The sequence below is a fragment of the Prionailurus bengalensis genome, chromosome B1 (assembly GCF_016509475.1).
Source record: "Prionailurus bengalensis isolate Pbe53 chromosome B1, Fcat_Pben_1.1_paternal_pri, whole genome shotgun sequence".
Lineage (NCBI taxonomy): Eukaryota > Metazoa > Chordata > Mammalia > Carnivora > Felidae > Prionailurus > Prionailurus bengalensis.
The window spans coordinates 173,817,314-173,843,221 of record NC_057344.1 but is presented as its reverse complement, the minus strand read 5'-3'; the positions used below and the strand labels follow the sequence as shown (position 1 = coordinate 173,843,221).

The following is a 25,908-nucleotide window of genomic DNA, read 5'->3' as shown; positions in this document are numbered from 1 at the left end:
AGGGGTAGAGAGAGGGGAGACACAGAATCTGAAGTAGGCTCCAGGCTCTGAGCTGTCAGCACGGAACCCAACGTGGGGCTCAAACTCATGAACTGTGAGATCATGACCTGAGCCGAAGTCAGTCGCCCAACCGAGCCACCCAGGTGCCCCTGTTGAGCCTATTTTATGAGCATCTAGAACCCAAAGCTTCAATCTGTGCAAGTCTTCTCACAACCACCAAATAATCCAGTTCTGCAAAGGTACTTTGGTACATGGGTAGACACAAGAGAAGTATTGCTGCATAGCAATACTTGTGGTAGAGTATTGTTTGTAGCCTCCAAGCATTGTTGGAACACAGAGATTCATGATACAAAACCCCCATTAGAAGTGCTTATGAAAGGCATTTGTATTGGATAATATTTTTCCCAAGAAAAAGAAACTTCCCTTCCCTACATAGAGAGTCCAAGATTAAGATGCAACAGAGGGTTAAGAGCATGGAGTTTGAAACCTAGACCACCTGGGTTCAAATCTCAACTCTGCCACTTAATAGCTATGTGACCTTGAGTGAGTTACTTAACCTCTCTGCCTTAATTTTTACACCTGTAAATTGGGGTGATTGATAATAGTCCTTACCTACTGATTCAAAACTGGTATTTAGGGATAATTGGGAAGGGGAAAAAAAAGGATTTTCCTGGAAACTGTGTTTAACCATTAATAAATCTTTTTTTTACATTTTTAAAAAAAATTATAGGTACATCACAAACATTTAATTTGTGATTGTGCATTGAAATGCTCCAAAAGGGGGGATATAAGGTGCAGCTGTGAGTGGTATGATATTAAAACCAATTAACTAATAAGTACCAAGTGTTTAAAATAGTGCCTGGCACATAATTAGTGCTACAGTCGCTCCCACTTATCCGGGTTTCACTCTCCTCGGTCTCAGTTACCGGTGGTCTGGAGGGCAGATGATCCTCCTGATGAATCGCCACAAGGTCAGAAGTAGCCTAAAACTGCATCACAAGGCCTAATTCATTCATCTCCCTTCATCTCATCAAGGAGGCATTTTATCATCTCACACCACCACAAGAAGAAAGGTGAGTTCAGTAAGCTATTTCAAGAGAGGGACCACGTTCTTATAACTTTTCTTATAGTACATTGTTATAATTGTTCTCTCAGGATTATTGTTAACCTCCTACTGTGCCTAGTTTATTAATTAAACTCTAGGTGTATATGTGTAGAAAGAACATAGTGTACATAGAGTTCAGTACTATCCGTGGTTTCAGGCATTCACTGAGGATCTCAGAACATGTCCCCCATGGACAAGGGGAGACTACTGAACCATTGTTAATACCCTCCCCAACTCCTACCCCAACATTTGGCCCTTTTGGCAATGATCGTATGAGCTATGACTGCCCTAAAGCAACTGAAAAAATAGAGCAGGTATATATATATATCTTTTAGTGTGAGTAAAGGAAGTCTCTCCCCAAATGCACATGGCTAGAAGTTAGACTTGGAAGTGGAAAATAATCACTTTGAGAACCCCACCCCATACGCTTCCTTAGAGCAAACCACTTCCTGTCCCAACATTATTTTCATGTAAGGGGAAAATAAACATTTAAAGACAGCTAGAAAGAATCAAGGCTCCATATAAGGATACAAACTGATGCCTGTCATTACCAGATGCCAAATCCCAGAAAGGACTATCTCTGAAACAAGTGTTTAAACTAAACAGAGCAAATTGTCAGTTGGGGGAGGGGAGGAGTGAAGGTTTTTTTAAGTCACTATTTTCTACTAAGCATTTCAGAGAGAGAGAGGAGAGACAGAGAAGGAGGCTCTGGTTTGTACTAAAAAGGAATTAAAATAAAAAGCAGACTCCAGTTCCCTGGGCAAACGAGCCCTTGTCTTAATCTCAGTTCTGTCACTGACAAGCTCTGTGATGTGAACTTGGGTGAAACCCTCAGCCTCCAGAGCTTCGGTTTTCCTCAGCTGTAAAATGGAGGAGTTAACCAGATGATCTATAAGATCTCCTACAGCTCAGACATCCTATGACTTTACTAAATAAAATAGATGTTAGATGTTATATTCAGCAGGCAACAGAAGCCAAGTCTGGAAACTTAAGCAGGAAAAGGATATTTTACAAAGATATTATTGGTAGCTCACAGAATCAAAGGGAAGGCTAGAGAACCAGACTCAGAACCAAGGCAGTTTGATGGGAGTTCGGGGTGTGTTGGGGAGTTTATAAGCAGGAATGTCTCAACTCTGCTGCTGGAATGAATAAGCTCCAGTCATTTTTTTCTCGCCCGTACATCATTGCACCTATAAACCAAAGTCCTGATCAAGAAGGTCAAATTGGTCTAGCTCTGGCCACATGTCATCCATTGGCTGATTAGCAAGAAACTTTGATTAACAGTCCTATCAAGACATTGTTCCATGGGTCAAAGGTAATTCCCTAAAAGGAAATTGGCATACGGTTATGAAAGAAATATAATGCCTACTGTGTGGCTCTTCATTACAGATGTGCCTGCTTTTGTAATATCACACACTGATACCACTCTTCTGTGTGAAAATAGATGTGCTATTTTTACAGTCCGTCTGAAAATAGACATAATTTTGGAGAGAGATAATGATGCTGTGACAACTTTGTGGAGACCCATCATGAAAGTTTCGGCACTGAGACATGCTTAAAGAGTAGCCTTAGCACGCCTCAAGAGATTGTTCTGGGGGAAAAACCAAGCCTGTGTTTTATTTTTAAACACATCTCCCTGCACATCTCCTTGGAATTGAGGAGAAACATTCACAGAGGCACCTGACGGTTTTCTTCTTCTTCCTCTTCCATGCTTATGGAACCCTGTTTGGATTCTGATGGTCAATTCCTCCCCCCTCCTTAAGAACCACTCAAATCATGATCCTGCTATACTAGCCACAAAAGTGGCTGGGTACAAAAGCATATTTTATATACTTCAGTCTAGGACTGAATCCACATATTGTTCCTGAGATCACAGGCAAATTGGTGAGCTTCTCAGGCCTCAGTTCCTTAGGGACAATGACACCTGTCTCCAGGAATCATTGTAAGGAAGAAGTGAGACTATCTGTGGCATGTGCCTGACATACAGAGGGGCTCAGTAAATTGTTCTTTATCCAAAAAATATGTACTAAGAACTTTCTGTAAGCCAAATATCATGCCAGCTTCCAGGAATATTATGGTGAGCAGAATCAGTCTAGAAAGGGAGATAGACATTAATTGATAACCATGAAAATAATTGTAAAAAGCAGATGTTGAAAGGGTTATGAAGGCTGAGAAAGTATATACTTGGGAAATTCCCCCTCTCCAGAAAGATCAGAAAAAAACTATCTTCAATGCTGCTTAAAGCCACCTTCTTGAAAAGCCTACCCTGCTTACCCCCAGCTGGAAATGATTCTACTGGCCTGTGAATTCTCAGCAGGAAGCATGGAGCCTGCAGATGACATTTATCTTACCCTATCTTACCCTTGTGTCTAGCATTATAACTAGGAGTAGTGTACCCTGTCTCCTCTACTAGAGTATAGATTCTTTGCAGGCAGACACCAGGCCATCCACATGTTTGAATGCTTCACAATATCTATTAAAGTCTATTATTTCAATAAATAAGTGAAATTAGCTTTCAGGAAGCTGCCACAATTTAACAGAATTTGAAGCTTAATTTATGCCTTTTGTAAGCCAAGTTCCCATTGATTTCCAAGTCATTTGTCTGAACATAATAGGCAATGTTCAAGGAAACAATAATTTGGCCTATTAGAAATCATATAATATCTATCCCTCAAGGAGTGTGATATCCCTCAACTCCTGCTGAATAGTCCCAGACCTGATCTTGACCTGTTAATCAAGTTTACAGGGACAATAAAAAGTGAGACCAGTAGAATTCCATTTTCCAAATCTTCAAAACCTAAATGCTATGATTAGAATCTCAGTTTGTGATCTAGAAAAAGAAAGGAGAGGAGAGGAGGGGAGAGGTGGGGAGGGGAGAAGAGGGGATGGGAGAGAGGGAGAGGATACCAAAAAACCCTCTGTATGTTGAATCATTCATTCCTGTTAGTTTGCTTCATATTAAACCTGACCCTGCCATTAAAATCGAGAAATCTTCTCAGAAAAGCAATTTTAACCATATAATTAATGATGCCAGGAGATTAAATTCCACCTGAATTCTGGAAAGGTATTTTTATATTTTTCAATGTTCAAAATTGTCTATATGTGCTCTTATTGTAATTAATAACTATAACTACTCTTGACATCAGTGATAGCCATAAATAATATGAACGCTGAAAGAATCAGAAGAAACATTTTGCTACTATGTTTCAATATTCAAGTTTCACTTAGTATGTCACTTAAAGTCATTTGATTTTGGTATCTTTGAATTTTTTAAAGCATCCTCAGTGCCAAAAGGAGACAACATTTATAAATCCAAACAAATACATTAACAAACAACCCAGGCCCTCTTAAGTAATTTGCCAAATAGAAACAATCCCTCTGTATAGGAAAACCCATCAAATCAGAATCTGCAATGTGGGCTAATGAGAGAAAGGATTTTTATCCTTGACCTTGGTTTTTGGTTCCTTTCAATATCAAAATCTTGAGGCCACTGTAGTTGTATAATGATAGATAAACAAGGAGAGGAAGCATTCCGTTGCTGTTTTTATGGGTGTCATCAGCTTGTTTTCCATGACTCATGATGGCTTCCTGAAAAAAACTCTGGTTTCTTTGATCTCGTGGGCCAAATGACTGCTCTTGAGCCAGTTTTCATCAGCCAGTGACCATTCCTACTGTTCCCATTGTGCATTCTCAGCTGGACCCATATATTTACTAGATAACTCATTCCTGCAATAAAATTATGAGTATTCTTCAAAAGGATTTAGTCCAAATGGTCTGGAGGAATTCAGAGGGATATTCTGAAGATAAAGAGAAAAAAAGACAAATATTATTCATGCAAGAATGTTATTATCCGAAAAGAATTAGTGGAGAATAATTTTTAAGCCATTTATTAAAACTGTGTCTTATAAGGACACCAAAAATCTTCTCAATATCACTGATTAAGAGCTCTTTCTAATCCTGTGGTAGACAATGGAACCTCCATTATAAACCTAGGAAGACAGTGTGGCTAGTGGTAACAAACGTCTCAGCCTAGGACCCAGGAAAGTAGGGTCTCCTCAAGCCTCTGTCACCACAGTATGTTTGGGTTGTTGTCCTCTTCTATAAAATAAAGTGTAAGTGTTCACGCAAGTTTCTTTTAAAGAAACACAGAAGTTGGGACTTAATCATTCATTCAACAAATACTTATTGAACATGTATCATATACTAGGCAGCATTTCCGTTAAATGAGCTGTCTCTCCATTATTCTCCCTGAGTCCCCTATGAATGATTACCCGTATCATGTTATTGGCACTCAATCTGATTTCTCCACTGACTGCATGTTACTTTGCCAATGAGCAGCAGAATTCTTGGCATACAGTAGGTGCTCAAAAAGTATTTGGTGAATGAAAGGGGATCTCTTCATATGAAAGGCTGAACATCCCAGAACGAGGACCAGGATGAGAGATATCAAGCATAATATTTCATTAAAGCAATCACATGATTACATTAAAGTCTACCTAGCAATTTCTAAGCCAACAGCAGACTCTGATTCCACTAAGACCCAAACACTAAGACCTGCTTCTCTCTAGTCCTGAACACAAATATATACTTGGCATTCAGTTTCCAGTTTGACATTTTGGGCCATTTACAGTCTATCCCTTCAGTTGCCTCTCTAGATCTGCACTCCACTTCTTTCCCACCCTACTGTTACCCTCGAGGCCAGTCTATATGAACTACCTCAGTCCAGCTCCATTGTCCTCTAGCTCTGATTGGGTTTGACCAATGGTAAGTACTAGCACATCGGGGAAAGAGAACAGCCAAACTGAGATATTTATTCTCTCTTCAGGGCAATTGCAGGCTATTGTGTCACTTGGCCAAAAGTCACAGTCCTTATCAGGCAGCCCTCCCCATATAGTGTGTGTGTGTGTGTGTGTGTGTGTGTGTGTCTGTGCCTGTGCCTATCTTTCTGAGTTCCTTGCCCCTTTAGTCTTAGGGATAGTAGCAGTGCCCTACTGTTAACTAGTTTTAGGGTGCTGCACTCTCTTTTTGGGTTTTCCCACATCTCAGCTTAATAGACCCTTTATTAAACTCACCTCAAATGATTCAGTTTGAGTATACTATTGGTTTCCTGCTAGAATCTTGACTAATTACCCAAGTGTCATAAAGAATAAATGATCTAGTAATGCGCGCACACACACACACACACACACACACACATACATTGGACTATTACTCAACTATAAGGAGAATGAAATCTTGCCATTTACAATGACATGGATGGACCTAGAGAGTAATAATTTGCTTATTATATTAAGCAAAATAAGTCAGTAGAGAAAGACAAATGCCCTATGATTTCACTCATATGTGAAATTTAAGGAACAAAGCAAACAAACACAGGGAAAAAAGAAAAGAGAGGAAAACCGAGAAACAGACTCTTAACTATAGAGAACAAACATGGTTACCAGAGGGGAGGGGGAGGTGGGTTGGGGATGGTGAAATAAGTGATGGGGATTAAGGAGTGCATTTGTTATAATGAGCACAGGTGTTGTATGGAGGTGTTGAATCACTAAATTCTACACCTGAAACAAACAAACAAACAAACAAACAAACAAAGTCTAGATTATTTATTCTTATCACCACCAAGGACAATTAAAGGATACTAATAAATGCTAGTGTTTTCCTCTTCCCTGTTATAATTTTTATATCCCCTACCACAGCTATCAATAGTGCCTTAACATAACAGCTACTTAATAAATATTTGTTGAATAAATGAAAAATAATTCTAAGAGGGGTGCCTGGGTGGTTCAGTCAGTTTAGCGTCAGACTCTTGATCTCAGCTCAGGTCTTGATCTCAGGGTCGTGAGTTCAAGTCCGCGTTGGATTCCATGCTGGATGTGGAACCTACTTAAAAAATATACAGTGAAACCTTGGTTTGGGAGCATAATTCATTCCGGAAACATGTTTATAATGCAACGCACTTGTATATCAAAGCAAATTTCAAGAACCATTGGCTCAGTAATCACGTGATGTTCAGCATCATGTACTACTTGTATTACAAGACATCGCTCATTTATCAAGCGTTTATCAAGTTAAAATTTATTAGAAATGTTTGCTTGTCTTGAGGAACACTCACAGACAAGTTATTCACAATCCAAGGTTTTACTGTATATACATTTCGAAGGCACTTCTGACCATAGTTTGGGATTCAAGCACATGAAAATCAATGTACATTAGATTTATTATCAGATCCTATATTGAGGGAAGTTTTTAATTTCAGTAATTGAGGATCAGTGGGTAGTCTGGCTTTATAAATTTACATTCTCTCTTTTCTCATGTTCTGACTAAAGAACGATTGGCCTCCTGGAATTATGTATGATCCAACCTTAGGAAACAGCCAAGGGATGATCTGACATCTCAGGGGCACATGCTGTTTAATAGACTAAGAGATTAGTTTATTGGTCCTTCCTAGACCTTGGAGAAAACAGTGATTTTATTTCATGCCATCTAATTCATATGAAGTACTTTTGCAAGTTCATCACCTTCTGTCTCCTACACCCAGATAGAAATGAAGTTTGAGGTAAACTGCATCTCCTTGGATCTTTCGTGTTTATAATGAATAAAGACAAATCATCAGTAAAGTCCAGTCTTCACTCACCGTGTATATTGATCTTGCAGATGCATCGTGGAAGTAACTTCTAGTTCTGGTATTGGAGGAAGCGCTTTCTTGACCGGAGTCAAGGGCAGTCTCTGCTTGGTCCCTGTTTTTTAAGAAGGAAAGCTGTTCTGGTCTGTATGCAGTCAATAGCAATGCAAAAACAGATACAACATTTTCCAATGTACTAAGAGAACCATGCCCTCCATCTAGCAAGGATATTGGTAGTTTCCATCACTTGCTAGATTTCCTGTCTACAACTGTGACACCTTTAACCCATTTCTCTCAACTCTGTTTCTTTCATTTCTCCTCCCCACCCACACTTCCTGAGCACGAGACCTGCAGCATAGTTAAAGGGGGAGCAAAGTAGAGAAAAACATTCTTAGCGTTCAATGCCAAGTAGAAAGAAAAAAACTTTAGTTGGAAACTGACTACAAACATTTCCTTCTTTGCATTTTTTAAAACAGGTCCCTAAGAAGAATATCAAGGACATCTCTGATTTCAGGGACAATTTTAGCAAGAAGCCAAGTTACAAATCAGATGAATTCTAATCTGTCCTCCTTTTCTAGGACTATGTGACATCAAGTCCTTCTAATATTATCTTCAGCTGACTTCAAGGTAGGAGGTGAAATTTCAGACCCATGGCATATGGTCTTTCTTTCATTCCACTGGGATCTGGGGTCTTGCTTTTCTGGTTTTTATATTGAAACTTGAGTTTTACATAATACATGTAGTTTTTGCTTCACAGATGTCTCTTCTTTTTATACAAAGCCCTGGACATGAATGGAAATGAGGTGACCTATAATTTAAAGAGAAGTTTGAGCAGCTGCTTCTTAAGAAGACAAATCAAAAAGGAAGATTTAAGTGTAATCAAGAATATGATGCTTATCAAAGGAAATTTTTTTTTAATTTTTTAAAATTTCCATATGCATCAAAAAAAAAAGAATATGAGGCTTCTTATCCATGAAGATGATTAAACACTGGTATAGGTTACCGAAATAGAAATACTGTGAAACCATCTGTCAGAATTATACTCTTTTAATTAGAAAAAAATTTAATAAGACTGATTTTTGTATTTAATTTTCTGAATAAAGAATACAGTCACATGATTAAAATTTTATAAACTAGGGAGGGATATTAGGCAAAATGTCTTCCTCTTTACCCCATTTCCTAAAGACAGCCACTTTTTACCACATCACATACATAATTCTTTCCCTTCTTTCCTTCCTCTGCCACAGGCAACCAAAGATTTTAGGTTTTTTTTGTAGATAGATAGATGATATAGATATATATACATAGATTTATATGTTCATATGTGTGTATATGTTATTTTTATCTTTATGTAAATGATAGCATACTATACACATGTATGTATATGTAATGATCTATCTCAGAGATCTTTCCCCATAAATTCTTCCACATTCTTTTTTACAACTTTCTGGTATTCCATAGTATGGATGTATCATCAAAGCACCTTCCTGTCAGATTGTGTCTAATCTGGTATTGTAAACACACTAGCAATAAACATTGTATATATGTCATTTCTCTCCTGTATTAGTAATCCATAGGAGAAATCCCTAGAAATAGAATTGCTGGCTCAAAGGGCTTGTACATTTGTAACTTTGATAGTTATTGCCAAATTACGTATCACAGCAGTTGTAGCACGTTAGCCTCTTGGTTTACCTTAGTAAAGTATAAGAGTGCAGAGCGCCACTGCCTCTGGCCCCAGAGGGTGATGTCAAACTTCTGGATTTTTACCAATCTGGTAGATTAAAATGGCATTTCAGTGTAGCTTAATTTTCATTTCCACCTGAATGTAAGCTCAACAGAGATCTTTGTTTGGTTCACTGCTGTGTCTCCTATACCCAGAAGGCCAACATTATTGGCACATAGTAGACATCAAAATAAAAAAATTTAAAAAAAAAAGTCTTTTGAAAGAATTTATTCTGAATGAGGCCAAACAACTTTTCATACATTTAAGAGCCATTTGTAGCTCCTTTTCTATAAACAGTCCATTTTTATCCTTTACTCATTTGCCTACTGGTTTATGGTCTTTTCTCCATTAATTATTAGAACTTTCTTATTTACCAGGAAAAATTGCTTATCGTATGTGATGAACTGCAAATAACTTTTCCCTAACGGTTTTTACTGTGTTCATTCTTGTAGTCAAATTTATCAGTCTTTTAACTGAATTTTGTGCCATGGATCGAAAGCACTACTTTGTGGTTATAAATGGATTCTACTGTTGTTTCTCCTATTACTTTTATGGTTTCATGTTTACTTAAAAATTATTGATGCTTTTGAAATTTACCCTAGCAGTAGTGTGAACTCTGGATTAAGCACATTTTTTTTTCTCTAGATGATTATTCAGTTGTCACAACACCCTTCATTCAGTAGTCCTTCTCTTTCCTACTGATTAGATGTGCCCCTTTTATCATTTGCTCAAGTCCTAAACTTTCTAATTTGTCATTAGATATTTTTCTCTACTTATGTACCGTGGTGAAACAGATACTTCTCTTCTTTCTTATTCCATGTCAATTTTTTCTTGGCTGTTACTGACAGCCTATTTTTCATCAGGATATTAAAATGACCTTGTTTATGATTTAGGAAAAATTGGCATCTTTATATATTCATCTTCCAATTCAAGAATATAATAGACCATTTGTTGTTGTTCAAGTCATTTTTATGTCTCTCAGGAGCATTTTTCTGAGGTTTACTTTAGAAAGATCTTATATGTTTCTTTATATTAATTTTATTCCTATTTTATCTTTTTATGGTTGTTTTAAATGCAGTATATCTTCTAACTGGTTGTATTTACATATATGAATGCCATCAATTTTTTTGTATTAATTTTGTACCCTATCCCTATTGAATTTTATTTTTAAAGAATGTTTTTAAGAGAAATCTGTTAAATTTTCCAGGTACACAAAGTGATCATTTTACCTTTCCAATTTGTTAACCAGGTATTTCTGTCTCTTACCTAATTGTGTTGGCCAGTACTTTGAGGATGGTGGTAGATAAAGTGAAAATATTGGACATTCTTGAAAATTTCTGACTTTAGCTAGGCATGCTTTTAGTGTTCTCCTAGTAAATATGATTCTGGGTTTTTGAGACAGATATATTTTATCATGTTAAGGAAGTACTTATTTATTTTATTTTGGGGAGTTTTATGAAGGATGGGCATTATTGTATGTCAAATGCATTTTTTAGGATGTATGGAGATAACCAAACAAATTTTATGAGTGACATTAATAGATATCTCCTAATGGTGAACTGTTCCTGTATTCTTGGAATAAGCTCCTCTTTATCATAGTAGAAGTGTTTATGTATGTATATATACATATATTTTTTTAAAACTGAGCTACTGGATTATTTTGCTAATATGTGTTTAGAATTTTTGCACAGAAATGAGAAAGGATGAAATATGGCCTTTTGTAGCAACGTGGATGGAACTGGAGAGTGTTATGTAAGTGAAATAAGTCAGACAGAGAAAGACAGATACCATATGTTTTCATTCTTATGTGGATCCTGAGCAACTCAACAGAAAACCATGGGGGAGGGGAAGGGGGAAAAAAAAGAGAGGGAGGGAGGCAAATCATAAGAGATTCTTAAAAACTGATGATAAACTGGGGGTGGATGGGGGGTGGGAGGGAGGAGAAAGTGGGTGATGGGCATTGAGGAGGGCACCTGTTGGGATGAGCACTGGGTGTTGTATGGAAACCAATTTGACAATAAATTTCATATTAAAAAAAAGAATTTTTGCACAGAAATACATAAGATTGCCCACTGATTTCATTTCAGACACAATCTTTCTTAGTTTTAAATATTACTAATGTTGGGATGCCTTAATGGCTCAGTTGGTTAAGCGTCCCACTCTTGATTTCGGCTCAGGTCATGATCTCACAGTTCATGAGTTCAAGCCTCGTGGCAAGCCTCGCAGTGCAGAGCCTGCTTGGGATTCTCTCTCTTTCATTCTCTCTCTGCCCCTCCCATGTGTGCTCTCTCCCTCTCTCTCAAAAGAAATAAACCTAAAAAAAATAAAAAATAAAAAACATTTTAAAATAATAATAATAATGATAATAATAAATATTACTATGTTTATTTCAAAATAGAATTAGGAAGCATCCTTCTTTTCTATGGTCAATAACAGTTTAAATACCATTGGAAATATCTATTTTTCAGAGATCAGTAAAAAATTCCCCTGTGAACTGCTCCTTCTGTTACTTTTTCAGGGATAACTGACAAATTTTCTATTTATTCTATGATAATTATTTTGTTTAGATTTTCTATTTCTTCTGGTATCAGGTTTTGTAAATTTTTCCAGAAAATTATTGATCTTAATTAGAGACGTTAAAAAGTAGTAACTACTCTTTAAGGGACAGGAGTAGATGCCTTTTTTAAGCCATTTCAACAGATATTAATGACCCTTCCATTACTGTGGCAATGCTAAAATAACTGCCAAAGTTAGAATTCCTCCTTTAAAAAATATATATATATACACATATATATACATATATATGTGTATATATATATATGTATATATATATATGTGTGTGTATATATATATATATTATTTGAGAGATAGAGGGCATGTGAGCAGGGGAGAGGGGCAGAGGGAGAGAGAGAATCTTAAGCAGGCTCCACACTCAGTGCAGAGCCCAACGAGGGGCTCAATCCCATGACCCTGGGTTCATACCTGAAATCAAGAGCTGAATGTTCAACCAACTGAGCCACCCAGGTGTCCCTAGAATTCCTTCTTATAGAGTATTTAACCTTCTAAAAGGTAAGTGACAAGGCTTTCCTGACTGGTTAGGACAAAGGTGAGAAAATGAGACCAGTCTTTACCTAGACAGACACAAAACTCTCATTTCCTTGCTCTCTTCCTCAAAGGGCCATTGCACTTGACCCTGTTAGCATCCTTTATTTTTACCTTATTATCAGTAAGAACAACCACATCTATGGGGCTAGTTCTATCATCCCCATTTGTCTCACACTGAATCTGTGATTTTTGTCTTTCTAAATATGTGCTTCTCAGAGGTGGGTGTGGTAGGCAGAACTCTAAGATAGTCCCTGAGATTCCCACCCCCTGGGGTAATGCCCCATTTAATCCCCTTCCCTTGAGTGTGGGCGGGACCATGAATGGGATGTAGGTTACATTATATGGCAAAGATGAAATTTCTGCAGGTGTATTTAACATTCCAAATCAGTTGATTTTGAGTTATTCAAAAGGGAGACTATTCTGGGTGAGGCTGACCTAATGAAGTAAAAGCCCTTGCAAAAGAGATGGGGCCTTCCCTGAGGTCAGAGAGGATCTCTTGTGAGGCTTAAAGAAGAAAACCACCATGCTGAACTATGGAAAGGATCAGATAGCAGAAGACTGCAGGTGGCCTCTAGGTCCTGAAGCAGCTTCTGGTAAACAGCCAGTAAGAAGCCAGAGGCATTAGTAAACAACCGCAAAGCAAAGCAAAGCAAAGCAAGACAAAACAAAACAAAACAACCCCAAAAAATGACTTCTGCCAACAACCTAAATGAGCTTAGAAGTAGAGACTCCAGATGACAATACAGGCCAGCTCTCATCTTTTTTTTTTTTTAATTTTTTTTTTTATTTATTTTTATTTTTTTTTATTTTTGGGACAGAGAGAGACAGAACATGAACAGGTGAGGGGCAGAGAGAGAGGGAGACACAGAATCGGAAACAGGCTCCAGGCTCTGAGCCATCAGCCCAGAGCCTGACACGGGGCTCGAACTCACGAACCGCGAGATCGTGACCTGGCTGAAGTCGGACGCTTAACCGACTGCGCCACCCAGGCGCCCCAGGCCAGCTCTCATCTTGATTTTAGCCTTGAGACCCTGAGATCCAGCAAAGCTGTGCCCACATTTCTGACCCACAGAAAATGAAATAATAAAGGTGTGTTGTTTTAAGCCACTAAATTTGTGGTAATTTGTCACACAACAAGAGAAAATTGGTAAAATGATCAACAGAACCTTGGCCTGAAAATCACCAGAACCTGGATTTAAAATGAAGGTTCTAGGGACACCTCGGCGGCTCAGTTGGTTGAGCGTCCAGCTTCGGCTCAGGTCATGATCTCACGGTTTGTGAGTTTGAGACCCGCGTCGGACTCTGTGCTGACAACTTGGAGCCTGCTTCAGATTTTGTGTCTCCCTCTCTCTCTGCCCGTCTTCCACTTGTGCTGTGTGTGTGTCTCTCTCTCAAAAATAAAATGTAAATAAATAAAATAAAATAAAATAAAATGAAGGTTCTAGGGGCACCTGGGTGGCTCAGTTGGTTGAGCATCTGACTCTTGGTTTCAGCTCAGGTCAGGTCATGAGTTTGAGCCCCACATCAAAATAAATAAATAAACTTAAAAAAAAGCTGTGCCCACAGCTTTTTTTTTTAAAAAAAAAATAAAATGCAGTTAATAGAACTCTGTCCCAAATCTACTGAATTACAATCTCCCTTCAAAATGGTCCAGGAGCCTGAAATTTTACAGACACCCAAATTAATTCTGATGCACATTAAGACTTCAGAATGAACTTGCCATGCAGATAATTGCTTAGACAATCTTTGACAAAGCATCTGATACTATTCAGAAGTTGAGATTTGGAGACAGTTCTTTTTAAAGTTAAAATATCAAAAGAACCTATTCATGAAATTAACTAATTACCAAAGAAAATTAACAGAGCTCTTTTGGTTAGAAAGCCAAACTATTCATCATTTGAATAGAAAGCCAAACGATTCATTCATTTGGTTTGCTGATGTTGTACAATATGGTGTAACCGTAATTTACTACAGAATGCTATTATCTGTCAAAATGATAGCTAGTTGCAAATAAGTCTCTAGTGGTACATTATATTCTGTTTCTCCTAGTACCCAAGGACATGTAACTTATATGCTAATAGGAAAACTTCTGAAAAATTGATAAAAAGGCAAAAAGGTAGAATATATGTCATTTTGATGCCTTCTTCAGAATAGCTAAGATGGGTGGGATATTTTTCTAGTTCTACACTGGGAAATAGAGTTTCTTTCAAACAAAATTAATTCACTAACACTAGTTAAGGCAGCAGAAGCAGTCAGGAATATCTTAAAACTTCACAGAAGTCTATTCATGAATTTGTCAAAGATCTGAACCAAACATTTCTTTGACTTTTTTCAGGAACCTCAGAATGGGTTTTGGCCTTCCTGAATCTAGTGAACAAAATGGATTTCCAGTGGCAGAAACTTTGATTAAAAATAAAACTCCATGCCTTGTGTTCTTGAATAAAGCCTCGTCACACTGGCCATGACAATGTCCACATTGTCTCTGATATTTTTCTTTTTCTTCTTCTTCTTTTTTTTTTTTTAGATTTCTATCACTTTTCAGAAGTGCTTTACATCTATGACATCTGGTTTGTAACTTCAATTCATCCTTCCAAAGTAATATTTGATTCCCACTGAGTAACAGAAACTTGCAAGGTGTTTTCTTCTCTTTGTTCCTGATGATTTTCATGTCAAAGACAAGGTACTTCTCCCACAGCGAAGGTACCTCTAAAACTTCCTCATCCTAGCCACGATCTCTTCGCTGCTTAGAGAATTTGTCCCATCAATTTTTTATATTCATATTTCCAAAGCTACCGGTTCAGCTATCCTTGGTTATGAAATTGGAAAGACAAAATAGCTAAAACCAAAACAAAACGAGGAATAGTAAACGGGACTAGGTATCCGTACCATATATGATTCTGTGACCTCTATTTCCCCGATAGTGAATTTATCCAATTTGGTTGTAATTGCTTATTTGTCTGTCTCTTTGTGTGCAAAGACTGTATTTAATGCAGTTATATTCCCCAGAACCAACCCTGCAGTATGACACATAATAGGTAAAAATATGTGTCGAATGACTGAAAGAATGTCATCTAACTTCTTTGTGCCTCATTTTTCTTAATGAAAGTGCATGGGTACGAGCTGTACAAGAAGTCAATTCTGGGGTGCCTCCTAGGAACTTGGAGATAAGGAAAATAAGATTGTCCTCTGAGAGTTAGCCTATAAAATCAACTCATGACCACAGCAGAAGCATTATCTTCAGCAATCATTCCCAGGTCAAAGCCTATTAAATGTTAAAAGTGCTGAGCCATCAAGCTATCCCTAAAATGGAGAAGAAGGCCTTTCAAGCTGTGTTGGCAAAGGAATCTGCTTTAAGACCTACCAAGCAAGCCTTGGCCGTGATTTGACTCCCAGCATGGTTTTGTCTGAGGAGAGAGGGCACACGTGTTAGCTGTCGGAAGTGTTTGGGTCCGTATTTTCTCTCGGTTGTAATACTCATTGTGAATCAATACGTTGGCCTTCTTATAAACCTGTTTTGTGAGCCGGATTACATAATGGATCTTCTTTGGTGAGCCACCAGTGCAGGAGGCTGAGCCTTCAGGCCTGAAGAAAGGCTCTGGACCAGGTAAAGTCACCAACGTGAGGCACCTGGGTTGCCTTGTGGGTGGAGCAGGCATGCAGCCTCAGCTGGCAGTGGGTACTCACACCTGAACTTCCTCCTGACTTCATCAAAGCCAGTGTGGTTGCCTTGACGCTAAAAGGAAGAAACTCAAGGTAAGGGTAAAGGAGGTAATAACGATGTATTCTGATGTACTTTGAAAAATAGAAAGCACTACCAAGTGCAAAGCAGAATATTTTTACAAGCCCCCTTGAGAGGGCTTGGAATTTAATAGGACCACATTTTGCTCAGCAGGGATGGGCTACGGATGGCTAACCCTGGAAATGGTGACGTCGGGGCTTCCTTCCCCTCCTTGTACTTTGGGAGATTCGGACATGACTCCGCGGAGACAATGGCAATAATGTCTAAACTGTTATCCACAAAGTACTTGCTTTCCTTATAGGAGCTTCTCCAGAAATGAAGGAATGCAAGTTAATCTTCACAGATCACTGTAGTCAAGATGGATGCGGAAGTTCTCCGATGGTTTGGTGATTCTTATTCAGTTCTCTAATCTGGCTCTGAGAAAACCTTCCAGTCTTATTTCTTCTTATTGACCTAGGAATGCAGAACTTCAGCACCGCTATGCACCCTTCTGACCTTTCCATCACATAAAAACATTGGCACTTTTGCACAAGCCCAAGATAGCTAGTTGCTTTTTAGGGCTAATAGAACCAATTATGGTAGCTTAAAATAGATTTCCATTATTCAAGGAGCCAACTCTCTACTGTGTTCAAATCTCCATCTGTTATTGTTAACAGTGATCCTAAAACCACTCAGCTGTTCCAAATCTGGCCAGTGTGAAAATCAAATGAGGACGGGGAAAATACATGACTGCAAAATTACCTAGAATTAACAACTGAAGAGAACAGACAGCTGCCAGTACTCTGAGCCATTGTCTCACTTGCCAGTTTGTTCACACTCCAAGGAATGAAACTGATGAAGTGTTTAAAAGTTATAATTTAGGGGGAAAAAGGTTTTGAAAGGTCTTTGTAAGACAGCTGCAGCCATTCTTTCAACATCGCCAATGTAGAATTGTATTTATTTAACAAATATGTATTGGGTACCTACAGTGTGTCCTCATAAGCACTATGCTGTAAGCTGGGGATGCTGTGATGAATATCAGGTCGAGTCCCTGACCTCAGGGAGCTAACTGGCTCATGGGAGCCACATCACTCAAACAATAACACAAATATATAAAATAACAATAGTGATCATTGCCACAAAGCAAGATTTGTGGCGTTACGAGGATGTGTGATATAGGGAATTGCCCTGGTCTACAAGGTCCAATATGACTTCCTTGGGGAAGTGTTAGCTGAGCCAAGATGGGAAGGGCCAGTGGGAGGAGATGAGGTCTGCAGGGAGCGGCTAGTTCAGGCAGGGAAAGTTTGTGCGAAGATGGAGATGTTTATCTGCATGTGTTTTATCTTCAGTTCTTCCAGGCCTAGCACAAAAGGCTATCACATAAAGGCATTCAATGGATGAATAGATAAATCATCCTATTCTGCCTATAGATTCCTCACACTTAAGAAATTCTTCCTGCATGTAGAGTCATCTTCTGCATTCTGATCTATTCTGTAACCCACCAGATGGCTGCAACCTTTACTGTTTTATGAACCCAAACCCGTAGTTCAGGAGTCGTAAATGCTACAGTTAAGCAAGTAAAAATTAAATTTCCATGTTACTTTGCTTGGTTGTTGGACATCTGGCATGAGTAATTTATCTTCTTTTCTGCTGGAAATCGAAAGCTGCTTAGTCTTTATTATGCTGGCCATAAACATGTTGCAAATTGTAATTTTACATTGCCATTCGTTTTATTTGGGGTAATACAAATTACTGGGTCATCCACTTACTTTTGGCATTTAGTAATTCTCTTTCACAGTAAAATTCCATTTTCTTTCCTTCATGGTCCCTAAGAACCCACTCATATTAACTGCAAAAAACATATCACTAACGCTGAAATGTTACTTTGAGGGAGACTCACACTGTCACACACAAGCTCCTACAACCTTATACAGGGTAGAGAAAATGTTTCATCTCGGTCTCCAGTGTTAAATATAAAAACGCAAGGAGAGTTGTGATCTGTGGCTTGACCCAGCAGGAGTCAAATCCTCACTTCACCATAGTCAGTAAGTTGTGAGCCAAAAAGCCCGCTGGACAAAACTGAGTTTGAACCCTCACTCTGCTAGGAACTGCCTGTAAGTCAGTTACATAAACTCTCTTAATTTCAGTTTTTCTCATCAGGAAAAAAAGCGACATTGTTGTGAAATGAAATACGATGATGTCTGTGAAAGTTGCCTGATAAATGTTTATAGTTCAATCGGGTTTCCCTTCTCCTAAGGCACCGAGGGGTAGAATTTCCTTAACTGTGCTGTCAGCTCTGTGACAGCAGAGACTGCTGGTCTGTGCCCCTGTCCCATCAATGCTTAGCATAACACATGCCCCTTAGTCGGTATTCAGTAGATTTGGGTTGAATATTTGAAGGTGAAGAATTTCAAGTTTTAAAGATTCCTCCATATTCTTTTTTTTTTTTTTAATGTTTATTTATTTATTTGGCAGGGGGAGAGAATCCCAAGCAGGCTCTGTACTGTCAGCTCAGCATCAGACACAGGGTCAATCCCACGAACCATGAGATCATGACCTGAGCCGGATTGGACCCTCAACTGACTGAGCCACCCAGGTACCCCAAGATTTCACCATTTTCGATGGTCACAGAGGGGGAGATGACATAGGCCACCTCACTGGCCTATGCAGCAGGAGTGAGTAGAAGCTCTAGTCCTAGAAACCTGGTGTCATAGATATTTAGTTATCGGCTATCCAACATGTGGACATCTCAGGGGTGCTCTCAAAGACGCAGGAGGCCAGAGGGCAGATATTGCTGCCTCCTGGCTCCAGGGTACCAATCTGTGGCTTGCGTTCATTCAACCAGATAACCCTCCTTGGGGCTTTGAATTCTGGACAGTGATACAAAGCTGAAATGGTCAAAGGGTAGCTCTGGAAGCTCGGAGGGAGTGTTCAGTGGTAGTGATCCGATCAGAGACATGCTTACCAGGCCACTCCCACTGTGACTTTGGCTGTATTTTTGGCTGTCTGGCCTCCCTTAACTCTTGTCTATTTTGCAACCTCTGAGTGCCTAACACATCCGTTGTTTCTAGGGGTTACCTACTGGTTTTCCAATATGTTTCCTTTCTGGCAACCCAGCCAAGTTGATTGCTATTGTTTGCCTCTGATGATTCAGGTCCTAGGCCACTGCTCCTGCCCCTGACTTTGGTCTCCCGACAGTGATCAACCCTTTAAACACTATTTTAGGGACACATTTCAAAGTTGCTTTTGCATAGTTCTCAAAATTTCTTCTTGAAGAAGGTCAATGTATTTCATTATTCCTTGATATCCTTAGCAATGCTGCAGAATGAGTTATATGTTCTTTAATGAAGTAGAATTATGTGCCCTCTGATCACTCTCACTTTGTCTTCACCTTTCCCAAACCCCAAAATTCATTTCTTGCTCATCTGCTCTTTCTACTTCATACTCATTTCCCCTCAGGGTTTCTGTGATTTAATAAGCTTTTATTGTGCACAAACTACGTGCCAGATATTATGTCAGGGACAAGGATCCGAAGCTGAATAAGAGAGTCATCACCTGTGTGAAGATAACAATCCACTGAATAACATGGAAAGTAGATTGATGTCAAGACAGGCAACCTGAGCCATCCCGTTTCTCAAAGCCAGGAAGAAAATATTGGAGACACATAAAAGCTTAGGATTTGATTCTGCGTGCCATCGCTTTCTACAGCAATGAGATATGCTTACTCTCCCAGTGTTTGCTCCAGAGCGGGTCGGGCACTGTGCAATGCCAGGGGCTGGATACTCTCTCTGTTTCTCTCTCATCCTTTTGAGGGTGTGAGCCTATCTATCTCTGTGTGTACATGTGTAACAACGCTTACTTTGTACTACGTGAACAACTGGAGAGGCATTCACGACAGCAAGCCGCTCTGCCAAATGTGACTGTAGTCACTGCTCCCTTTGAATAATCTGTTTTTTTTTTTTTTTACTCATGTTACTGCTTCTCCAGAGAACCACGCTGGCACATTTTTTCCTTGCATTCTCACTGCTGCCTATAATCCATCATTACAAAGAGAGGCCTTAAAAACGGCACTCAAGGGAGACATTATTTCCTTTCCATTTCTCTCTCAGAAAGAGCAACTTATAATAGGAGAGGAAAAATTGCATTTAGGCTAAAGGATTATAAATAACAAGAAGGAATCTGCTTCTCCTCCCCCCCTCCCCCAACAGCCCTTAAGTTGCTAAGCCTCGAAAGGACTGTTGATTTTTTTTTTTTAAAAAGGCCTTCACCCCCTGGCTCGCTCTAAGCATTAATATTATATACCTGGTCATAAAGCTAGAGGATTTTTAATGAGAGCTATTAAAGGGAACGGATGCCTGAGACAGTTTCCTCTGGTGAATGAAAATCAAAGGCTCATAAATACAACTTGTGAGGTTAGTCTTGTGGTTAGCTAGTACTTTAAATTTGTGATTCCCCTGATTATATGAGTTGGCAGGGGGACTATTGACTTTTTCTCAGACAAACCTGCACGGCTCAAAATTATGACTTGAAAAGAGTGGGAACCAGGATTCCTAAGGCCCCTGACAAGCTCCGCAGAACTGGGTTAAAACATTCCTGGTATATGAATGTCAGGCCTGGGAACCGCCTAAGAGGAAGAACAGGGGAAATACCATTTCCTCCCTATAAAAATGAATTTTGGCATCTGAAACAACCTTGTGATTTTAATTTCATTAATCCAACAAAATTGTCACTGACCACACAAACCACACTGACCCACATTTGGTTAGTATCAAATGATCACTAAGCTAACTGCTTATTATTAGCCATAGGTTAGTATTTTACTGCTCACACCGAGAAGAGAAAGTCTGCATTTTTTTGTTTAATTGAGTTCTTTGGGTGCATTCATTCCAGGTTTCCCTCAAGCTAGGGGTCCAAGTACATGCTAATCTAAGTAGATAAAAGTCTCGGGAGCACAGCTCCCAGAAAATGCTGGGCACAGATCTGCATGTGGCTGCGATGCAGTTGCAGCAGGGGCCTGAGGCTTTGTTCAGTTTCCTTTCATTTTTCAAAACCGTTTATACACCAGACTTGAAGCTTCCCCTTATCTGACTTCTCACAAAGTAGGAGGCAGCCGGCTCACTGGCTAATACGCCAGGAGCTGTAGAAATATCACTCATGATTCTGTGGTTTTCCAAGAGTCGAGGACAGGACGTCTCCCTGATGAAGGAGAGGACTTTGCTCATCTCACATTCTCCCTCTCTATCTTTTTAATATGACTTGACAGCTTGAATCCAGAAGGAGGCTTCACAATTAGGAGATCGAACCACAGCGTCTGTGCTAACAGCTCCCTTCGCCGCTCTAATTAGGGTTCCCTTATTCCATTTCTGTTTCTCGGGAGAGGACAGGGGACTTTTTAATTGGGGCTATTAGAAGTTCTCTTTACACAATGACACCCTTTGCTAAGTGAAAGCCCTAGCAAAAGCCATGCCCACTCTGCAATTACTCCTTGCAATTCTGAGGAATAATAGTATCTTGTCTCATTTAAAAATAAATCTGAAGCTGATTCCTTATTGCTTTCTCTCCTCTGCCTACTCACATGAATTTCTTCTTGCCAATTAGGCAAACTTTCCATTATTTAAGGAGCTAGTTTTGATCATGAGTGTCCCCTGATAGTAAGACATATTAAACTAGATTTCATTTGCCCACAGCTCCTTTTTTCCAGATACAAGGCCAATCTAAATGAGCTCAGATCATTCGATCTTGGGTCTACAGTGGAATGGTGAAGCACTGGGATTTTCAAAGCCATGCTCTGTCTGCACATCATAGAACTCACCTGAAATGACCCGCACGTTCAGTGTTCGCAGTTTCTCAGAATCCTTTCCTTTTAAGAGAACAAATGTGCGTTCGTATTTATGACCTATTCCAAGAACAGAAATTAAATATTTAAGTGATAAACAACCACATTCTTAATATATATTCCCCATGTTGACTCAAAGGATTACCAAGGAAAATGGGCCATTCACAACAGGGTCGGGAGCCACGAGACATTAAGAGATTTCCTTATTAAGTTCTTTTCCATGAGCAAATACAGGTTCTTTCTAAAGCAAGCAGTTTCTCCACTATCATAAATGCCATCATGCCGTCTCCTCTAAGGAAAAGAACCAGCTGTCGTGTATAGGATGTTATTATTCCTTACATTATTATATATACATAGATATGTACAGAATATTTAATGCATATTGACTTTTTAATGTCTATTTATTTTGAGAGAGAGAGAGAGAGCACAGAGAGAGAAGGAAACAGAGAGAATCCCGAACAGGCCCCATGTCATCAGTGCAGAGCCCGACGTGGGGCTTGAACTCAGGAACCATGAGATTATGACCTGCGCCGAAATCCAGAGCCAGACGTTGGACTGAGCCACCCAGGCGCCCCTTTAATGCATATTTAATGCCCTAAATGGTGTGATATTTTTTCATTACTTTACATGCTTGGATTTGTAAGACAAGCCTTCAAAAGTCACTAAGCCTGTCATTTGTGTAGATGTTCATAAGATTTTCACTCCCCACTATTGGTTTCTTTCTAGACATTTTCTCTATCTAGCTACTACTATCTCTCTTTCCCGATATGCAATTATATGGAAAAGCAGATCAAGAAACTCAAAACCATGCACTATTTGCAAATAACATGTTCATTTAAAATAATATTTTTAAAACCAGAAAGACCTCTGGGGTGCCTAGTTGGCTCAGTTGGTTAAGCTTCTGACCCTCGATTTTGCCCCATGTCGTGATCTCACAATCATGAGATCAAGCCCCACATCAGGTTCCACGCTGGGCATGGAAGCCTGCTTAAGATTCTTTTTCTCCTTTTCCCTCTGCCCCTCTCTCACATGTGTGCGTGCACTCTCTCTCTCAAAAAAGAAAAAAAAAAACAATAACAACTAGGAAAACCCTAGGTATTAATTCTGATATTTTATTAGCTGTATAACTTTGGAAAAACCATTTAATCTCTCTGAGGCTCAGGGTTTTCTTCATCTATAAATGAAAATAATAGTACATACCCTGTTTACATACTTTGAGAAGCTATTAAAAAAAAAGCTTGTGAAAATGCTCTGAAAATGGTTATTCTACAAATACACAATGTTGATGATATTATTATATATTAGCCTTATATACTACAGTACCAATGGTAAGACTTGATATGAAACTGCTTTCAGAAATACCTGCAACAAATACATAGCCTAAAGAGTTAACGGTACCTTCACCCCAACCTAGGGGCAACCATTTGTTCTGCCTACTGAGATGCCCAGCACAGCCTTGCCTGGCAAAGAATTTAAGAGTGTTGGGCGCCTGGGTGGCTCGTTTGGTTAAGCAGCTGACTGTTGGTTTCGGCTCAGATCATTATCTCTCGGTTTGTGAGTTCAAGTGTTGGGCTCTGCACTGACAACGTGAAGCCTGCCTGGGATTCTTTCTCTCTCTCTCTCTCTTCCCTTCCTCCACTCATTCTCTCCCTTCCTCCCTCCCTCTCTCTCTCTCTCTCTCTCCCTCAAAATATATAAATAGACTTTAAAAGAATTAAAAAAAAAGAGTCTTAGGAAATACTCCAACCATCCCAATACTACTCTCCCTTATTGAGAACTACTATGCACTAGACACTGTGATAAACTTCTTCTAGAACCTCTTTAACGCAATCCTTACCTGTGGGGTAATGGTGATTATTCTTGTTTTACAGAGGGGGAAAAGGGGACATTTAGATCTAGTAAATACCTTGCTCAAAGTCACATAACTGTTGAGTGATAGTACTAACATTCTATTCTGTCTACCTATCTCCAAAGCCTCTTCTCATAAGGATACAGTTTAGACTGTCTTTAAGTGACCATCTACTCATATTGTAAACTATCGCTTAGGCGTGATATTCAGCCAGTAAAGGCATGGACATACCCCGGAAGTGTCAGTGTATGCACAGGTACACAGTAGAAGAGCCAGTATATGCATGGGTACACACCTGAAGGGTTGATATATGTGTGAGTTCACACCATTAGGGCTACCTGAGCAGTTTACAGTCAATGTCCATCCTGATAGATGGATGCCTGAGTCATACTAATTTTTTTTTTTTTTGAGAGAGAGAGAGTGTGTGTAAGTGGGTAGGGGAGGGGCCCTGGGTGAGGGGAGAGAATCCCAAGCAAGCTCCACACCCAGCACAGGGCCTGATGTGGGGCTTGAACTCACAACCATGACATCATGACCTGAGCCAAAACCAAGAATCAGCTACTTAACTGAATGAGCCACCCAGGCACCCCAAATTAAATATTTTTAATATCATCCCTATTGCCTGATTTCCAATCACACATTTTAGCTTTGCCCAGCCAAAAATCTACTGACACCCTTCTACTTATGAAAGAATGACTCACACACTCATCACCTAGAGCCACTCTGCTCAAGATCTCCAACTCTGAAATTCTTTATCCTCACTCCCTACCCTTCTACCTCTCTTCTGCATTCACTTCCACTGAGCCTCTGCTCCACCTCCAGCCCTTTTGAACTCCTGCCTAGCTTCGCCTCCCCTCTATTCTCTTGTCTGAGTAGAGAAAGATACATGAAGCTTCTTGAATGCTGACACTGTGTCTCACTTATGCTTCTTTTCCTTGGGTAACCTAGAACTGCCACTGACATGCAGTGGGTGCTCAATAAATGGCAAACTGAACTTTAAAAGGAATGCACATCTAGGGGCACCCGCGTGGCTCAGTCAGTTAGGAGTCTGACTTCAGCTCAGGTCATGATCTCGCGGTTCATGAGTTCGAGCCCCACGTCGGGCTCTGTGCTGCCAGCTCAGGGCCTGGAGCCTGCTTCAGATTCTGTGTCTCCCTCTTTCTCTGCCCCTCCCCCACTAGAACTCTGTCTCTCTCTCTCAAAAATAAGCCTTAAAAAAATTTTTTTTCAAGAACGTAAATCTATAGATGAGACCCTAAATGAATTGTGCCAGACAACAGATTTACTCCTCGATACTTACTCTGCCACTTCCACACTCTTCTGTGGCTTTCAAGTATTCTGTGGATAGTGAGGATGAGCAAAAATATAAAAACGACTAGAACTAAAACGTACCAAGTGATCTTCATGGAACAAGTGAAATCTGCAAAGAAAAAAAATGCCATAAAAATACAATAAAATGATACAACAGAGAGAGGCCATATGGCGGTGTGGTTGTATTCTAGTACATATTCTAGCCTTAACTGAAAAGCTAAATATCTAGCCATCACTGTTACAGGGTCATTTGCTCTCCTGACTTCTTCCTTGACATATTAAGTGGGTGTATTAAATGAAGAAATTTGACCAGGGAGCTTCCATGGGTTCATTTAGCTCCAAACTTCTAGGTTCAATTTCACTTAGAGGTTATGCCGGCAGTAGTTGCCAGGTAGTTGCTATCACTAGGCTAAAACCACAAAAAGCAGAGTCCCAGTATCAGGGCCATTTGTCATTAACAGGTGTGACCCTGGGCCAAGCAGCCAAAAATTATGTCCTCAAATTGACCAAGATGCAGTGAGCGTAAGGAAGATGGAGAAGAAAGAGAAAGACAAAGAGAAAGGGTTGGAATGAGGCATATAAGAAGAGGCCAAAGCAGATAAATAGTCAGACTCCCCTTTCTGCACAGACTTTCACTGC

The 25,908-nt window shown here is 39.5% G+C and overlaps 1 protein-coding gene across 2 annotated transcripts in view; it reads right to left on the bottom strand.

Moving 5' to 3' along the window:
• Positions 1-4,296: 4,296 nt before the first annotated feature.
• Positions 4,297-25,908, bottom strand: part of TMEM156 (transmembrane protein 156) — a 52,549-nt gene continuing 30,937 nt past the window's right edge. Inside the window, exons 4-7 of one of the 2 annotated variants that reach the window (XM_043553344.1) lie at positions 25,259-25,378; positions 22,086-22,169; positions 7,740-7,842; positions 4,297-4,902 (exon numbers count right to left, since the gene is read on the bottom strand). In XM_043553344.1, the coding sequence (XP_043409279.1) occupies positions 4,890-4,902; positions 7,740-7,842; positions 22,086-22,169; positions 25,259-25,378 (320 nt within the window). In that variant the 3' untranslated portion in view covers positions 4,297-4,889. The remainder of the gene's footprint in view (positions 4,903-7,739; positions 7,843-22,085; positions 22,170-25,258; positions 25,379-25,908) is intronic. The other variant, XM_043553349.1, reaches the window with a different exon arrangement.